Here is a 19,832-nt window from a genome sequence, read left to right as displayed (position 1 = left end):
CTGTCGTGGGGAGTGCCGGGGGACCCCGCGCTACTTGAGGAGAGTAGCGCGGGACTTAAGGTAAGTGGGGAAAGGCCCTCTGATGGAGCTGGGTCATCATGCCAGTATTCCTCAACTGAGGAATCCTGGATGATTGCTGGGGAGCCCACGAGAAAGGGCTTATATTATGTACTATAAAGGGACTAAAACTGTGATAGAATGCAACAGTTGAAGGTACCTTTATAAAGGCTTACATTTGCAGTCTTGTATGTCTCATCTTACTTTTATAGAATTGGTTCTCCTTTTGTAATGTCATTTTCTGCACTGGTACATCTTGCCTTGGACAATTTATTGTTTACATTGTTTTCGAACTCTAATCTGATGATGTCTGATTGTATCGTTTCACATTCTGTAATTTGCCTGAAGTCCCAGTGAGAAAGGTAAGCTATAAATCAAGTAAATAAATCTAATGTGTACTTCATTGAATATTCCTCTGTGCTTCATACAATATTTTCATATTTCTAATATAGGGACATGGGGGATTTTAGATTCAGATTTTAGATATAGGGATAAATGCTATTCCAATAAATATTTTCTGGCAATATGGTGACTTCTTGATCAATGACCAGACTTTTTCCATCTTCAAATAATGTAGGGGGAATGAGGCAAAGGGTATTTTCGAAGCATATTATTTGTATTTCTACGATTGTATTTCAGACTCAATCTCTGCATTTGTTTTCAAGGAGACAAGGAGTGAACGCTATGCTTAGTATTTATAGTTAGGGCATTTTTATTGAATGAAAATAACATCTTTTTCATTCCATACAGACAAGAAAACAACCATGTTTCATTGGAATGCTTTTATAGTAATTAAAATTGCATTGTCAATGTTACAAGTGTCAAGTTTCAAACAAAAGTTACCAAGTGAGGGAGCAGGGAGAGAGAAGAGGCCACATAAGTTCTTATCTAACCAACAAGTAACATTATTCTAAAATAAAAGCAGATCCACTTTCCAAGGGTCTTCATCAGTAAGAATGAAAATATTAGTTCTGTCAGGAGAGCAATAAGGGAAATAGACCTTTAGGAGTAACAGATTTTCATTCCAGATGAGAATCTGGCAGGTTTTGAGCACTATGATAAGTGGAAGCTCTTGCCCCAAAATACAGATTTTGTTTTGTTCCCCAACCATATTGCACTGTGGCTCCCCTGCCTGTTTCCTCCTGCTCACTGTAGTGGTATGTGAAGCGGCATCAAAGGATCAGTATGAAGTGCATTTCCAAAATATTCTCAAAGGCGCCAGAACACAGTTGTGGGAAAATCTAATCCAATAACCATATAGTCAATTCTGTAGGCTTTTTCCCCACTCACACTGGGGGCTAAAGATCTCCGGTCCTGTTCATCAGAAACGTTCCTTTATTCTGGTATAGTAAATTGACCAAGGGCAAGAAGGCTTTGTGTGTTATTGTGCATAACATAGTATATAAAAGGACGATTGGCCACAAAATCAACAGGTTGACGTCGTGATAGGTGCCTGCCCTTGGCAGGCTGAGGCTCCTCTGGTTCCTGACCACCCTCTTCATCAATCTCCAGAAAAGCATCGTGGAAAAGGTGAGTGAGAACCGCACCTTCAGTGCTGGTTGCTCCAGACATGTCAGCTTTTTTGGGATCTGTCAGATGAGCCAGGAAATACGTATTGGCTTCAATCCTTTTCTCGATGCTGAGTTTGGGGATAACCACTCGCACTTCTTCAGGCTTCAGAGTGGAGGCCAAGTTCAAAAGTTTCACATGGGTCAGTTCGTCTTCTAGCTTCCATTGCAAAGAGAAGGAAATTACAATGGGGTGAACATCAAGAAGTCAGATTTAGATATCACTGTGAGATTAAAATCGCCCATTTGACAACAAAACTGAGACAATTGCACAGTTTATCTCCTGTTTCCCCGAAAATAAGAAGTGTCTTATATTAATTTTTGCTCCCAAAGATGCGCTATGTATTATTTTCAGGGGATGGCTTAGTTTTCCGCTCCACAGCTGCATGCTCTGGTCGACGGGCATGCTTCCAAACAAAAACTTTGCCACATCTTACTTTTGGGGGATGTTTTATATTTAGCACTTCAGCAAAACCTCTACTACGTCTTATTTTCAGGGGATGTCTTACTTTCGGGTAAACAGGATATCTATCTATCTATCTATCTATCTATCTATCTATCTATCTATCTATCTATCTATCTATCTATCTATCTATCTATCTATCTATCTATCTATCTATCTATCATCTATCTATTTTATAATACCCACCCTAGTATTAAACAGATGATTAGAGATAGATAGATAGATAGATAGATAGAGAGAGAGAGAGAGAGAGAGAGAGAGAGAGAGAGAGAGAGAGAGAGAGAGAGAGAGAGAGAGATGGAGGAGATATATATATATATAAACAGGAGATATATATATGACATATATATGACATACATATATGACATATATATGACACACACACACACATATATATGACATAAATATATATGTGACATATGACATAAAACAAATAGTATAAAATAAATATGCAATGGTCAATACACTTGTAACTCCAACTGGCAGACGTAGTAGAACAACTGCATGTTTGTGTCACAATAATTTATAGAGAGCCTGCGTGGTAAAGTGGTTAAGAGCAGTGGACTCTAATCTGGAGATCTAGGTTTAATTCCCTGCTCCTCCACATGAAGCTGCTGGAAGACCTTGGGCTAGTCACAGTTCTCTCAGAACTCTTTTAGCCCCACATACCTCACAAGATGTCTGTTGGAGAAGAAGAGAAGGCAATTATAAACCACTTTGAGATTCCTTTAAGGTAGAGAAAAGTGGAACATAAAAACCAACTCTTCTTCTTCATATATTAAATTTTAAAAATTTGAATCTTTAAAGTGCCATGAAACTTCTACTTGCTCTTAAGAGCCAGTGCGGTGTAGTGGTTAAGAGTAGGTGCACTTTAATCTGGAGAACCAGGTTTGAGCTGTAGACGCTTATCTGGTGAACCAGATTAGTTTGCGCACTCCTCAGGCTAGTCACAGATCTTCGGCGCTCTCTCAGCCCCACCTACCTCACAGGGTGTTTGCTGTTGCGGGGAGAAGGGAAAGGAGATTGTAAGCCAAAAATGTGTTGGGTGGGAAATGGTGCCCGTAAACAACACCTGCTATGAGAAGGGCATAGGGAGGCATAGATGGAACAACTGAAGGAAATGAAACACTACAGAGCCAGCCTGGAAAGGGAATCATGAAAGAGACTGTAGGAATTATCTGGGATTAAAACCAAAAATTTTATAGTCTAAAGCTGGGACTTTCCCAGCAAACAATTGTGGGGAAAACACCATAGGAACAAGAATTTTACCTGCTGAAGAGACTCAATCTTGCTGTCCTTAGGTAGCATTATGAACAAACTTAGTGTCTTATTCTTGTAGGGGATCTCAAGTATTTGCACCTCAGATCCCTTAAGCTTGCCTATGTTGTATTGGCCTTTCCGGCACATCATCTGTACATTTTTAGATTTCACCTGGGGAGCAAGAGAACTGTTATCAGTTTATCTGTCTGGTTTAAAAAGCATTCCAACAATATATTAGCGCCACCTATGTGTGAGGTGATGAAACTCATGATGTTTCCAGAATGTGATGAAATATCAAACCTCCAAGCGGCTGCATAATTTTTCATAATAACCCCAGATGACTGATATTCCTGTAATTTTGCTTGATCCTGCATTTAGCTTATACAAAAACCATTGATTTTTTAAAAATGTGATCATAATGTTTGTAATAATAACGAAGAATAATGAGTACAACTTCTATTGCTCTTCAATATCCAGAACTCTGGCCCATTTAATTAATTTGGTTGGCATTTGTTTCAGGGCCCCCCAAAAAGTGTTTATTTAAATAAATATAATTATCTTACTGACATTGTTGCCACATAATGTGATGGCAGCCGTTATTATCTTTTTATTTTGGTTGGGTCTGATCCACTGATAACATCACGGGCCCTACCTATCTCCTCCCTTCCTTGGCCTTGGTTCGGGCACCTGTTTTAAACAATTTTGTTTTAAAATACTGCTGTTTTAATTTATTGCTGTATAGGTTTTAAGGGATTTAAGTTTTATGTTGTTGATTTGCTGTCTGTTAGAACAGCCATGTTGTGAGCCGCCTCGAGCCCTTCGGGGATGAGGCGGCCTATAAGTTTAATTAATAAATAAATAAATAAATAAATAAATAAATAAATAAATAAATAAATAAATAAATAAATAATCAAAAGAATATTAAAAGCAATATATCATTGAATACCAGGCAGGAAGAAGGATAAGATTAAATAGCAGGAGGTGGCTATCCCAATTCATTTTATGAACTTTTGGAGGGTATCTGCTTTCTCACTAGAGGCAGGCAGTAACCCCAAAAGGCTACGCTAGTAACTTTGGGACCCGCATAGTTGTGTTATTGTGGGACAGCTCTTAAAGGACTCAACTGGAACAGTGGAATTTCCACCACTTCCAAATCATGCCTGCAAATCACAGTGGTGAACCTGAGCTGATTTCTCAATGTTCTCTTTGGTCGTCAGAAAGATTCAAGCAAGAAGAATGAACTAGAGGAATATTTCTGGATCCTACCTCGTTGAAGTAAAACGGTGCTTCTTTGGTGAGTTCTTTGTCAAATTGCACTTCCCATTGCCCTTTGAAGTAGAGGCCATTCACTAGCAGCATAGCGGCTTCATTGTTAAAGCTGTCCTCGTGAAGTAGATTTTTTATTTTACCTTTAAAGGACATAGACACGATTCAACAGTTGGTTGCTGGGGGCTGAGGCTTTGAACCATGGGGCTTTCCCCACTTACCATTTGCGGCGTGCTACTCCCAGCGCGCTCCCGGCACGAGTGATTTCTGCTGCGGGGTTGCGTTTCCCACTGCCCCGCGCTCTGCGGGGTGCCGTTCCTTCAGCGCCAAAAATGACGCGCGCTGAAGGGGCGGGAGAGCGGCAGTGTCAGGGTGGCTGCGTGGTTGCCGCCCTTGCAAGTTGGGAGCGCCGCAGGACCCCGCACTACTTTCCCGGAGTAGCGCGCAGCAAATGGTAAGTGGGGAAAGCCCCCTTGCTTCCAGGGTTTGTGACCAAAAATGCACATTCTTCTCATTTCCCTCCTAAGTTGTCTCTCTTAGGACCGTTCCGCACAGGCCAACAAACACAGGTGTAGTATGGTAAGAAACCCATGGGGTGGGGGGAACTTCTCACAGATCCTGCCCCTAAAATGAGCCAGCCCCATGTTATTTCCTCCAAACTGGGTTTTTTGAGAATCGCGTTATTAGCAAGACTTTTCAAAAATTGCAGGTTGCAGCCACTCACGAGTGAATGGCCGGGTTGGAGGTGCTTTATTCATTTTCCTTTTTTCTAAAAAATTGCATGGCTTACATCTGTGTAGCTACATAGGTGCAGATGTTTGTATCGTGAGATATCAGCATGGCTATGGAGGTTCATTTGTACATGCCTGCATAGCTGTGCATCTGCGGAAAGCAAATTTTAAAGAAGAGATCCGAATTGTTTCCGTGGGCTCCAATCTCTGCCTGCACAGATGCATGTGAACCCGAAAACAGGCAAACAAGTTACTTTATCTCGACTGCAACTTATTATACATTTGGTGTGTAGAAGGGGCCTTAAAGTCAACATTTATAATTTAAGTTCTGTGGGACAAGGACCTGGAATCTTGTTTGGATAACTCTGTAAAATTTAGTTTACCTAAACGTCTCTTTACAAATAACAATCTATTGGAGAATTTCCAATGTTAGACGCATATAGAACTGACCTCAATGAAACTGAGAAGGGTGTTACTCTGCTTGGGGCTACAGCATAAGTGAACTGAACTGTAATCTTAAGAATACTTATCTGGGAGTAACCCCCACCAAGCAATCTCGAGAAGAATCCTGAGGAGACCTGCTTAGCAGGAATACGTTCCTGGGTGATAGCCCCGCTGCGTAAGATAAAGCTTCCTTCTGACTAGACCTGCTCAAGATTGCTCTTTTAATTAGTTAAATACAGGGATCAATAATCTTTTGAAAGTCTAAACAAGGTGCCCTGGGCTATTTTTGTAGTGTTATTTCAATGCAAACAATCACACACACACAAACCTGTGAGTGATAAGTACTATCTCAGAAGCCATATTGCCATTCCTTTCACACCCAAGAACGAATTACTTTTGTGGCTGTGACATATTTATGCATATTATAGATATAGATTTTAAGGGATGTAGGGTTTCTGTCTGAAACAGTATTGTTTTATTCATCAGCAAAGTTCACGTGTTCAAATAACTAGTTGATTAACCAGCTAACGCCCATGCAATTATTCCGCACAGGTTTGTTTAAGTGACAGACCTAATCAATATACTTAGATTTGTAAAAGGGATCAGAGCCACACAGTGACTGGCCTGTAAGAAACATTGAGGGCCTTTCCCCACTTACCTTAAGCCCCACGCTACTCTCCTAAAGTAGCGAGGGGTCCAGCTGCACTCCCCACTTCAGGGGCGGGGAGAACGCAGCCGCCCCGACGCTGCCTCTCTTGCGCCCCCTCAGCGTGCGTAATTCCTGGCGCCTTTTCAAATGGTGCCTTTTGATTACCCTTTTGGCGCCTTTTGAGCGCGGGGTCATGGGGAAGCTGGGGTGCACGCCAGGAATTGCGCACGCTGGGAATTGCGCGCAGCAACCTTCCAACAAAGGTAAGTGGGGAAAGGGCCATAGACATAGATGCCCATGCTTTTGGACCAAGCAGGGGAAGAGGGGTATTTGAGGAAATGGTGTTTTATCTGCTTAAGAATAAAATCCTTTCTTGCTTTAATGACTTCTTTCTTATCCACTTTTCTGGTTATTCTATGTAAATTGCTCACTTGCTCACTTTGCACATTCAACATCCAGTGGGAAATGTTAATGGTTAGATATTCATACCATACGTCCTCATTTCCACCCACAGGTTTATCAGCTTCCGGATATCTTTTGGAGCATTATGAATGTCAACTCTGTCCACCTCAATCAGATACAATTTCAGAGCACAGTACAGGAATTTCTGTACACAAAGAGAGGCATTTTTGCAATTAAACATCAGTAAAGGCATCCGTGTCCTACAGAGAACATGACCTAATTCATAATGTCTGGAATTGAAGGTATTATAATAATACAATACACAGTTACACAAAGTATTGAACTAACAATATTTATTTACTTATACTGTATTCATTTATTTCATTTTCACGCCACTTCCCCCCCCCCACTGGAGATCCAAAGTGTCTAACAACATTTCCCCTATTCTCTGTTTTATCCTCACAACAACCCTGTGATGTAATTGTGTGTGTAATTGGCACAAGGTCTCCCAGAATGTTTCCATGACAACGAAGGAATTTGGACCTGGGCCTCCCAGATCCTTATCCAACAGTGTTAATAACTATACTCCATTCATTCCCATTTAGTGTCAAAACATTTTCTTGTTTAAACTAATGGCCTGAAGGCTCAAGGGTGGTTCATTAAGCAATCCTTTTGATACCATGTTCCTATTGGAAAACTGCCCCCTGTAAACACCCATGATCCCATTGATGCAACTTACCTGGAAGAAAAAAATAGACTCGTCTGCAAAAAGCCGGTTGGCAATGCTGAGCTCATAGTCAGTGCTGGGCTGGTTGAGTTCCGTAAGGATTTTGTTCATCACGCTGTGAACACCTTCTGGTTTGTCGCATACATAATCAGGCACCTTCAAACAGCAACATGACTATCACTGTACTTTATAGATATTAGCATCAAAGTCTGAAGACACACAAGGACATCATTTGAAGACTACAACAGGAAGGGGCAACATACACAGGCGAATAAGGTCGTTTCCACACTTACCTGCTGCTGCGCACCTAATTTCTCCCCAAGTAGCGCGGGGTCCCCCGGCACTCCACTACAGGGGCAGCGACAATACAGCCGCCCCAATGCTGCTGCTGTCGCGCCCCCTCAGTGCGCATCATTCCTGGCACTCCTCAAAATGGCGTCTTTTGATGACCCCGCACAGAGCACGGGGTTGTGGGGAAGCCCGGGAGCGCACCAGAAATGACGCACACTGGGAGTAGCGCGCAGCAACCTTTGGTCAAGGTAAGTGGGGAAACGACCTAAGCTATTCCAAATTATTACTATTACTATTCGTATTTTGTTTGATAACACAGCTGCCAGTTCTTTAGCTGGCTTCTGGCCTTTCATTACAATTCAAGCCTCGCCCAGAAGTCTAGGACACTGTAATGTATCAATGTAGTACTTGTGCGGATCCCAGCAAGGCTGCCTGCGGAATCTGACAGATGTTGATCTTGTCGATTTGAAGATGTTTCAAGCGCAGCCCTGGTGTTTTCGGAAGGTTGCCCAGGGTGCTGATTACCGCTGGGTTGACCTCAGCTGGTTTGTGCCATAGATGCTGAATCTTGATTTTCAAATCATGATGTTTAGTGACCTTCTCATGCTCTTTTTCATTGACCCTGCTGTCACTGTAAAGTCAGTTATTTTATGTGCCAACATTTTGTCCATTTGGAATTGAAATATCATTTCGATTTAATATGCTTCCCCTCCCCTTCTGGTTTCAGGGTAGACCACAACACATATAAAACATTTAAAACATCTAAGAAAACCTTTTAAAGTATCATAAAACCAGGTGGCATTTTAAGTTTAGAATTCAATAAAATTTTAATAAACAGAAAGCAGCATCAAGGGGTGCTAATAATATCTATAGTTGGAGATTGGACGGGGAAGCTTACATGGTTAACCATAGCAGCCTCTACCACATATGGGTAGAACTTCCTTATCCCACAATGTACCATGGAATTATTTATTTACTTACTTACTTATAAAATGTATTAATTGCCCCTCCCATGTCTGGCTCGGGGGGATGTACAAACAAAATTGCATTATGTAAAAACTGTTTTGACAAAAAGACCCATAGTTTAAGAGACAAAATCATACTCATAATAATAAATAAAACCACATAGTCCATAAAATCAGGAATTAATACAACCAACTACTAAAAATTGTGGAACCAAGAGGAAGAAGTAAAACCCACCTAAGGGGTAAGGTGACACATAGCCCCAGGGTGATCAAAGATCAGCCTCAACGGAAAGCCTGGCGCAACAGCTCCATTTTACAGGCCCTGCGGAACTCCATAAAGTCCCACAGGGTCCTGATCTCCTCTGGGAGGCTGGAGGGAGCCAAGGCCAAAAAGGCCCTGGCCCACACTGAGACCAAACAGACCTCCTGTGGGCCAGGGTAATTAGGAGTTTCTTGGCTCCTGATCTTAATGTCTGTTGGGGGTTACAACGGAAGAGGTGGTCACGCAAATATCTTGAGCCCAGACCATAAAGGGCTTTAAACATCAGTGTTAATACCCTGAATCTGATCTGGCTCTCAACTGGCAACCAGTCCAGCTCGCACAACACCAGTGATATATTTGCGCGTCACAGCTTCCCTAGAGGAGTCGAGCAGCTGCGTTCTGCACCAGCTGGAGATTCCAGGACAGCCTCAAAGGCAGCCCAGTGTAGAGTGCATTGCAGTAGTCCATTACATTTTAGACATTCTCCTGAAATTCACCAAGTCTTGAAAAGCCTGAGATATACATAGCTATGTCAATAAACGTTTGAGTAGTCAAGGCAGCTTTTTAGCATCCATCCATGAGAAGGTTTCATGAAAAGTTTCAGAAGATATAGCCCAGGGAGTGCTGGTTTATTCTTTATCTCACCTGCACTGTGATTTTCAGTAATTCTGAAAGTTAAACCATTTCGGTTAGCGCTAAATTTGTCATGATGCCCAACATAACAAATTATGGTTCAGTACTAACCATACTGAAATCAGAATTTGAAGTGGATTTCTTGTGCACCAATTTTGACATCACATCATAGTTAAACAGGAAGCTTAATGTAAAGAAGTTAGGGGATGACCCTGTGGTATGTTTCCGCTCTAAGCTGAGTGTACATGAATTAAAACATGGTTGAAAATTCTGTTTTCAATAGTTCAGTTGCATTTTTAACTTTAATTTTCATGATACGGCTGGCCTCTAGCCTGGCCACGGCCTTTAGTGCGCTGGCCCCAACCTGGTGGAACACTCTCCCCCCAGCCATCCGGGCCCTGCGGGACCTAGAACAGTTCCGCAGGGCCTTCAAGACAGAGTTGTTCTGCCGGGCCTTTGGGGAGGTCGGCCATTGAAAGTGCCATCCCCTGCGCCCCATATTCCACCTTGGGAATTCCATATTATGCTGAGTTTGTCTTTGTTAATGTTATCATCTGATTTTTAGATGGAAGTTGTTTGTTTTATTGGTTGTACACCGCCCAGAGCCCTTTGGGGATGGGGCGGTATATTAAATCTGATATATAAATAAATAAATGGATGGATGGATGGATGGATGGATGGATGGATGGATGGATGGATGGATGGATGGATGGATGGATGGATGGATGGATGGATGGATGGATGGATGGATGGATGGATGGATGGATGGATGGATGGATGGATGGATGGATGGATGGATGGATGGATGGATGGATGGATGGATGGATTCACTATATTCTTATTCTGGGACCTTATTGCATCCCATTTTCCCCTTGGATAAGTTACCTGTTCACAAGGTGGACACCATGGAGTCTGCTTGTTGTCTGAAGGACTAGAATGTGGACTTGCTTCCTTACGTTCTTTAGATCCAGAAGGGACCCTGGCTTTATCGCTGTCAGAGTGAGACACCTAAAAGAATGATATTAACACTCTATTACTTAATGCTCTACTTGTCAGCATGCTGAGTACAAGATCTTAGGGGGTAAGAATCAGAGCTATAATCAGGGAGGTTCCTGATTCAAACCTCAGTAAATATCCTTAAGCAAGAGGCTCATTCTCTGCTGTTCCTCGCCCTGATGCTTCCACAGCCCTCTTCAGACATTATATCCTTGCAACCTGGAAGCCCCCTAGCTACCCACACTGCTTGCGTGTGGTCACCAAAAAGCTCCCAAGATGCATGGTCTCCATTTTGTGTGAGGCAATACATGGATTTTCTTTTGCATGAAGCATACATGCATGGAAACTCCACATATGGTCCAATTTACACAAAACAGCAACAACAATACTGGATACGTTGTAGGAACAGTCCACTCCCAATATGCTTGGCTAGTGGGGTTTCCAGGCCATGTGGACCTAATTTTGAACGTTGTCCCTCATAATACAAGAAGCACATTGAATGCTAAAAGTGTTCTGCAGTTAGAGCTTTTGCTCTCTCCATTTATGTAACACTTCTAGTGTTGAATACTGGGAGGTTTTTCTTCCTCTCCCATAATACTAGAATTCATGTCACCAATGACTATGATGGGCAACAGGTTGTGGAAAGACAAGGAAGTATTTCTTTACTCAATGAGTAGCTGGATGATGGAGTTCACTACCAGTGGATATAATGGTGGTCATTAACATAAATGACTTTAAAAGGGGATTAAACAAATTCATGGACAAGCGGTCCATCAGTGCTAACTAGCCATACTGAGTAAAGGAACCCTCCATATACTTAGGCAGTAAAACTTTGGATATTAGAAAAGAGGGGGAAGGCCTTAACTTTTACCACTTGTTCACTGGCCTTCCATTAGCCTTGGTTGGCTGCTGTATGAAGCAGTGTTCTGGACTATATGGGTTAGCGATCTAATATAGAAGGGCTCTTGTGTACATAAATGCTTAGTGTTTAAGCTATTTCAAACTATTGCGGCATAATAACATCCTCAACGAAAGAGTGACCTGGTTGATGCATGGCATTTAATCATCTTCCCCATCACAGGAATAATCACTTATTCAAAATAAGCATCTACTATGGCTCATTCCGCACATGCAGAATAATGCACTTTCAAACTGCTTTCAATGCTCTTTGAAGCTGTGCAGAATGGCAAAATCCACTTGCAAACAGTTGTGAAAGTGGTTTGAAAACGCATTATTTTGCTTGTGTGGAAGGGGCCTATGTGAACCAGGGACTTATAGGTTTAAGAAACATCACCTTCCATGGTCTTCAATTTATAGGTTACAGACATTTCCAGGACCACGGATAGGGAACCCAGCATCTGGGAGAAAACCTTACCTTGGAACCCTACCCCTATGTTGTCAATATATAACATGGAGATTTTGAGAACATGGAATGTTGAAATAATTAATGCATTGTATCATTTAAATCTAGTATTTCATGATACTCCACTCATTAATAACCATGAATGTCAGATCACAAGACAGGCCAACCTACTTTAATTAAATGCACAAGGAACATCCTTCAGTCTCAGTATATTGTGAATCATCGTATTTATAAATACTATTCACAGTTATGAAAATGAAGAGCAGAAATGATCATACGTTTGCATAATTCAAACAAAAAGCTCCTTAATCACAATCATCAAGGAATTAGCTAATGTTTTAAACAGGCGAACATGAATGACTCTTTTGTTTTCATCTCATCTGTGAAATTCAATTTGCTTCGCAAACTTGCTTTATGCTAATGTCACCACACACAAAAACAAACCTAGACCTGTAGCCCAGGAACTAGCTGGCTAATTCAAATACAGTATGTAAAATTCAGTCCCACCACCAACCTCCACTGCTTGCTGGCATCCACGTCAAGGTCATGGTAAGGGCAAAGGCTAAATGGGGAAGAATACTCCTTGTCAGTGTTATGGTATTTGTGATTGCTACATTGCTTAAGCAAAGGCAGTATTTGAGACTTTAACCACAAAGACTTATAATGCTCTAGTACAGCTAAAAGTAATGCTAGTTGGAAGTTAGTCCAGTTGTTACTGTACCTTTGCTGTACATTCTCTGTGTGTTGTGTGCTGCCTCCTAATTCTCATGCTTTAAGAGTCTTCTAAATACAGTAAAGGTCTAAGCCTAATTGGTAGCGAACCTTTGGCACTTCATATCTCCAGGACTACACTTTCATCAGCTCCTGCCACTGGGCTGCCATGCTGGCAGTAGCCAGAGATGGGAATTGTAGTCCATAACATCTGGAGTGCCAAAGGTTTGCCACCACTGGTCTAGGCTTTAGACTTCACAGTCCTGGGACCCATTCCCTCCATCCCTTGCCTGCTAAGGCTGCAGTCCTAAAAACACTTTCTTGGAAGTAAGCCTCATTCAATAAAATGTGGTTTATTTCTGAGTAGACCTGTTGAGGATTACTCCCTGTGTTCCAATACCCCACAGGCTGACCCCTCTGTTGATCTAAATGCAGTCCAACTTTCAGCGTGGCTTCTCCTTTCTTCAGCTTCATGTCTCCTCCAGCCATTATTGTTCAGGTCTCTGAGTTTCAGTGCACTGACAGATCTGTCTCTCAGCCCTCTTCGGAGCTTGCTTAGTCCCTCTCCCTCATAATATATAACCAGTGGTGGGATCCAAAAATTTTAGTAACAGGTTCCCTTGGTGGTGGGATTCAAACAGTGGGGTAGCGCCAATGGGGCTGGGTGGGGCACGATGGGGGCGTGGCTGGGCATTCCAGGGGTGGGGCATTAATAATTTCTCTGTTACTGTAAAAAAACTCTTACTGTAAAAAAAAGTTCCTAATTTCCAGCTGGTATCTTTCTGTCCATAATTTAAACTCATTATAGCAAGTCCTATCATCTACTGCCAACAGAAACAACTACTTCTCCTCTAATTGATTGCCTGTCAAATACTTAATACTTTCAAATACTTAATTTTGTTTCTAGAAATCAAAAGAAGGATACTTTCCTGAAACAAGGAACTTTACCATATTTCTAAAACATGTTTTTAAAACAGCCCAACAGGGAGAATTATCCCATTTTCTACCTTCGCTAACCAGCCACATAGGAAACCTCAGGACTTGATGATTTTTGGACCTAATGGAATTTCTAATGGAAAATCAGACCCAATTAGTAACCCCCTCTCGGCACACACAAATAATTAGTAACCCACTCTCGGGAACTGGTGAGAACCTGCTGGATCCACCTCTGTATATAACTGCTCCAAGCTTAAATGCTTCAAATTTTGCGAGAGCCCCTGGCCCTCTCTGACTAGTTGTCTATTTCCTCAGCTCTTTCTATTATCCTGGTACCTTCTCCTCAGGCAGTTGATTGGATTTGGGATCTTTGTTATGTACCCTACCTGTTCCCACTATGTAGTCTATGTGGGAAGTTTTTCCTCCTAACCTTTCTTTCCCTCATACAGACTGAACTTCAGTCTGCTTTGCTCCCAGACCTTTCTAAGCCACCAGCCCAGCAAGATGATGTCTTCATTGTCACAAGCACAAGGCATAGTATTGATTATTTCAAGATACCGTTGCAGAAGAAGCTTGAGAAGAGGGACGAGATCTCACTTTGTTTCCCGAGGGGTCAGAGCTTTGTGTTTCTTCCAAATACTCTAAGAGTTCAGACTCTGCAAGTTCATCCAGGTGAAGTATCTGAAATGAAATTGTGACATAGCTATAGTTATGGAAGTAAATATCAAGACCACGCCAATTTGTTCATGCAAGTATAACCAAGGAAACTGCAAATGCAATTCCCCAATGAGAGAGGAGAGCAGCAGTGGCGTAGGAGGTTAAGAGTTCGTGTATCTAATCTGGAGGAACCGGGTTTGATTCCCAGCTCTGCCACCTGAGCTGTGGAGGCTTATCTGGGGAATTCAGATTGGCCTGTACACTCCCACACACGCCAGCTGGGTGACCTTGGGCTAGTCACAGCTTCTCGGAGCTCTCTCAGCCCCACCTACCTCACAGGGTGTTTATTGTGAGGGGGGAAGGGCAAGGAGATTGTTAGCCCCTTTGAGTCTCCTACAGGAGAGGAAGGGGGGATATAAATCCAAACTCTTCTTCTTCTTCCTCTCCACTAAAAAAGAGTTCTTCCAAATAACAATGGCGCATTATACAGAATTGTATATTGACACTGCAAACAGTGACTGCAACAGAGGTTGGTTGCACACTTTGATCAGCCTGGGGACGGCCAAACCAATTGCAGCCCACTGACTTCATTTTTTGGTTTGCCAGATGATTAACATCCCTCCCACCTGCACCCATCCTTCATTTACAATGTCAAAAGCACTCCTGGGTAGTTTACTGAGCCACGGTACTTGGCCGTTCAGCTGCAAACGGTACTGCTAGATTCCTACCTTTTCTATTTCAGCTGCCGTATCTGATTTAGTCCCATAAAGGAGCAGGCCCAGGGACGTTATGAGGTTTATAGGAGAACACAGGAGATTTTCATACTGGTGCGCTCTGCTCAGCAGACGGAAGAAGTCAAGGGCAAACTTTGCATTTGTTTCAGAGATGGTCAGAGACATTGTGAAATCCGAGCGCTCTAGAATGATAATAAGGAGGGAAAGGAAGAAGAAAAAGAAAGGCAACAGCAGAAATATCATCCATGGTGCAGGGTCTTTTCCTGGGGCCCCACTGCATGAAGTTCAGAACACGTTTTCAGTCAATTTCCTGCAAGTTACATCATTGTGGTGTATTTATTGTCTCCATTGCAATGGAACAACCCCCCATATTTTTGTACGTAGCTTTACTCTCATGGGGTGGAGTTCCTGCTCTGAGTTCCTTTGCCTTGAGTCCAGTTGTTCCCATTCTTGTAGTACCTTGCTAATAAAAGGATGAGGTTTTGAACACACCCATTTTTGCTGTGTGATCCTAAGAGCAGGAAACTGAGGCCCCTTCCACACAGCACAGGGAGAGTGTGTTGCAGGAACCTGCTTTCCTGTTTTCCCATTTGCATGCCTCCGTGCAGGCAGTGACCAGAGCCTGCGGACACAATGCAGGCAGCTGTTGTGCCTTTGCACAGGGGCAGGCTGGCGTGGACCGTCACAGCCATGCTGCCATCCCTGCAACCCTGCATGGCTGTGCAGCTGCAAGTCGGGGACCTCTACAAACACAGGGAAGCACACCCAGTTAAAGTGGTTCCCTGCCAGCCATTCGCTTGTGAGCGGCTGTAACGTAACGTAAAATAAAAGAATCACGAATAGCGCGATTCTCCAAAAACCCGGGATGGGGGGAACGCAGGGCAGACTCATGTTATGTGCGGAATCCATGCAAAGTTCCCCTCCCAAAATGAGTTTTTTTCCACCCCCAGCTCAGGTTTATTGGCCCGTACAGAAGGGGCCAGAGTGTGTACCCTATTCCTGACTTGCAACAAAAAGGAAACATCACGTGGTATCAGAAGCGATCCTTATGTTTGCCAACCATCTAAGGACCAATATACACATACACTCACATGGTACATTATTTCGGGGACTATGCCCCTAAAAAATGCAGATGGGGAAATTAAGTGTTTGAATGCTCACCTACAGAAACAAATCTCCCAAGATATAGAACTCTAGACTATTGGGGAGAAACCTAACTTCCTGTTCAAGGGCCACAGAACAACACCAGAATATTATTATTATTATTATTATTATTATTATTATTATTATTATTATTATTATTATTATTATTATTATTATTATTATTATTATTATTATTTAATTGGCTTAATAGACCGCCCAACCCCCGAAGGGCTCTGGGCGGTGTACAATGAGACATAAAACAAATACAATATAAGGTCTCATAAATACAATATAACGATAAAACATTAAAATCATTAAAATACATTATAGCAGCAATTTCAGAAATTACAGATAAAAATACATGCCCAGATGCATGCACAGATGGTGCCCAACCCAAAGGCCAGGAGGGCCAGCATTGCCCAAAAATGGATGGAATCAGCGATCAGGCAATGCTGAAGATGGCAAAACTGTCGTGGGGGCTGCAGAATATACAATCCGCACCACACAAAGCTAACGGTAGCTTATATGGTTACAAACACAACCAACGGACTTCACAGGTGGTCTCAAAAGCGATTCTAAATGGCATCTCCATGGCTTTTTAGCCACCAGAAAACCAGATATGTCAGCATATTTGCCCCTGAAAGAAATTATTCTGGTGGCTTTGTAAACGATGGAAAGCATCACAGGGTTCTCTTGACTTGCAGAAAAGGATACAGCACAGTACACAGAATGGGCTGGCACGTGATGCTTTGGGCTCCATTGGCCACACATACGTGAGACATCAAATACAGCCAACTTAGGGTAATATGTTGGCTTCTCAAGGCAAGAGGCATTGGAGATGGTTTGCCATTGTCTGCTTCTGCTTAACGACCCTGGTATTTCTTGGTGGTCTCCCATGCAAATACCACCCAGGGCTGACCCTGCTCAGCAGCCAAGATCTGATGAGATCAGACTAGCCTGGGCTTTCCATGTGTCACTTTAGCATTTCCAAATCTACTTGCTGATTTACAGAGCTTTCCTAAGCAGGTCTCCTGAGAAGCCTCCTCAGATCTGTTCAATGGGCCTTAGCTTATTTTCAGGGAAGTGTTTTTAGGATTGCAAACTTAGATAACCTGGCCTATTTATATACAACTTGAAGATGTTGCCCTTGAATCTAATTCCACGGGACAAGACCTTTTCCCATCTCAGAATCCCTCAGGTCAGCCCATACGTTCCAACCCCATATGTGCCAAGACCAAAGGACTGACATAATAAGGGTTAATAACTTTGCGGTCCAACATTGTTTCAAAAAACCCACCAATATTAAAACATTCAAAACAATACTATTACTGAAGGAAAGACATCTGAAAGCCAACTCTGGCACATTGCTTAGTGCCATTTCTAAGAAAATAAGAACCTAAGAAACAGCCTGCTGGATCAGACCAGAGTCCATCTAGTCCAGCACTCTGCTACTCACAGCGACCCACCAGGTGCTTTTGGGAGCTCACAGGCAAGATGTGAAAGCAATGGCCTGCTGCTGCTGCTGTTCCCGAGCTCCTAGTCTGCTAAGGCATTTGCAATCTCAGATCAAGGAGGATCAAGATTGGTAGCCATAGATCGACTTCTACACCATAAATCTGTCCAAGCCCTTTTTAAAGCTATCCAGGTTAGTAGCCATCACCACCTCCTGTGGCAGCATATTCCAAACACCAATCACACGTTGTGTGAAAAGATGTTTCCTTTTATTAGTCCTAATTCTTCCCCCCAGCATTTTCAAAGGATGCCCCCTGGTTCTAATGTGAGAAAGAGAGAAAAAACTCTCTCAGTCAACATTTTCTACCCCGTGCATAATTTTATAGACTTCAATCATATCCCCTCGCCCCAGACGTCTCCTCTCCAAACTAAAGAGTCCCAAACGCTGCAGCCTCTCCTCATAAGGAAGGTGCCCCATTTCTGTTAGTTACCCAATGAGTTATTTTAGCTAAGGCATCAGCCTCATGATTAAAGAGGCTATGGGCAATAAGACCCTTAATCCTACGAGAGCCAGACAGAAAAGGACACAGCACAAATCACCTCCCCACACCCTCTTGTAAGCAACATCTGGTTTGCAAAGCCCCCAAGGACGCCCTTAGCAAGCCCAGGCATTTACCTTGCCTTCCAGGAGTCCGGTAGTATGCTGTGCACTCTTCGATGAGCTTCTGTCATTTATAAACATCACTTTCCACCCCCACTCTGCTCAAATGAGCCTGCGACTACAGATCTTTAAAACATATGAATACATTTAATTTGACTAATCACGCCAGTGTCAGAGGCATAAAGGTGTTTTTGATTGCTACAGGTAATTAACTGTTTAGCATAGGAAGCAGACAGCAGGAAAAGCTGATAACCACCCACCTTCTGCTGGTCTCACCCATAAAAGTCCTGGCTTTATCTTCAGCCACAAGATTTTAAAACCTAATGGGAATATACTCCTGGGGCAGTTCAAGGGTTCACAATCAGTTATTGTGGCATTTTATGCCAGTGATTTAAAAAAAATTCCTTCAGGGATTCTTTTCCACTTTATTTGCCTTGGGCCTTTTTTTCGCATGCACAGTTTACCACAGATTTTCACAGTGGTCAGACCTTGGAGAGTGCATTGAGAGACTCTCTCAGAAATCTCTCAATGCACTCCCTCCCACCGGACCCAGAAGCAAAGTTCACCAAGACTGGATGCTATTACCAGGAGGGCCTCCTGGAGCCACCTTGAAAGTCGGGTTCCTCTATCTTTAAAAAATGTGCAGCTTGCACAGAAATTTCCCATTGGGTACAATGGAGCCAAGACACTGAAGGGAGCAGAGAATCTTGGGCAATTTCTTGGGGTGCCTGTCAGGGGTGCATTTTTAAAGCTATTAGCACCAGAATCTCAGGGTATTATCTGGGAACTGTCCTGATGTTACCACCTGATTTTGGTGAAGTTTGGTTCAGGGGGGCCAAAGTTATGGACCCTCAAAGGGGTATCCCCATCTCCTGCTTTTGGGGTCCATAGCTTTGTCCCCCCTAAACTAAACTTTACCAGACTTGGATGGTGTAATCAGGATAATCTCCGAATGATTCCCTGAAATTTTGGTGTCACTAGCTTTAAAAATGGACCCCCTGCAGGCTAAAACGCAAAAAAACCAAAAAAATACAAAAAAAATTAAAATGACCCGAATTTTTCGAGTATATCCAGATATGTTATTTATCTAATTTGGGCATACAGATAATTTTGTGCCCAAACAAATCCGAATCTGAATTTTACCGAATTTCTGGGATATTGACCAAGTCTTGTTCAAGGTACCCAACATGGTCCCTGGTTTATCCTCCCAACTACTAAGGATTTGAGTCCAATCCATCTAGTCCAAATCAAAAACTCATCATACAGATGCAAATGATGCATTTGAACACAGCAGTGCCTAACATATAAAGGAACCATTGCACTAGAGCACAGGTGTCAATCTTGCGGCCCTCCAGATGTTATGGACCACAATTCCCATCATCCCCTGCCAGCATCATGCTGGCAAGGGATGATGGGACCTGTAGTCCATAACATCTGGAGGGCCACAAATTTGACACCTAT

General features: G+C 42.6%; 1 protein-coding gene across 1 annotated transcript; it reads right to left on the bottom strand.

Moving 5' to 3' along the window:
- Nucleotides 1-1,163: 1,163 nt before the first annotated feature.
- LOC125439403 (serpin B3-like) lies at nt 1,164-17,538 on the bottom strand. The gene is made up of 9 exons (XM_048508509.1): nt 17,469-17,538; nt 15,110-15,297; nt 14,322-14,405; nt 10,604-10,726; nt 7,580-7,723; nt 6,928-7,045; nt 4,615-4,757; nt 3,358-3,519; nt 1,164-1,785 (listed from the first exon to the last, which is right to left on the bottom strand). The coding sequence occupies exons 1-9, from the start codon at nt 17,536-17,538 to the stop codon at nt 1,393-1,395; spliced, it is 1,425 nt and encodes a 474-aa protein (XP_048364466.1). The 3' UTR covers nt 1,164-1,392.
- Between the last annotated feature and the right edge of the window lie 2,294 nt (nt 17,539-19,832).

This window comes from Sphaerodactylus townsendi, linkage group LG09, assembly GCF_021028975.2.
Source record: "Sphaerodactylus townsendi isolate TG3544 linkage group LG09, MPM_Stown_v2.3, whole genome shotgun sequence".
In the NCBI taxonomy this organism is placed as follows: Eukaryota; Metazoa; Chordata; class Lepidosauria; order Squamata; family Sphaerodactylidae; genus Sphaerodactylus; species Sphaerodactylus townsendi.
This window is presented reverse-complemented; position numbering and strand designations above follow the sequence as displayed.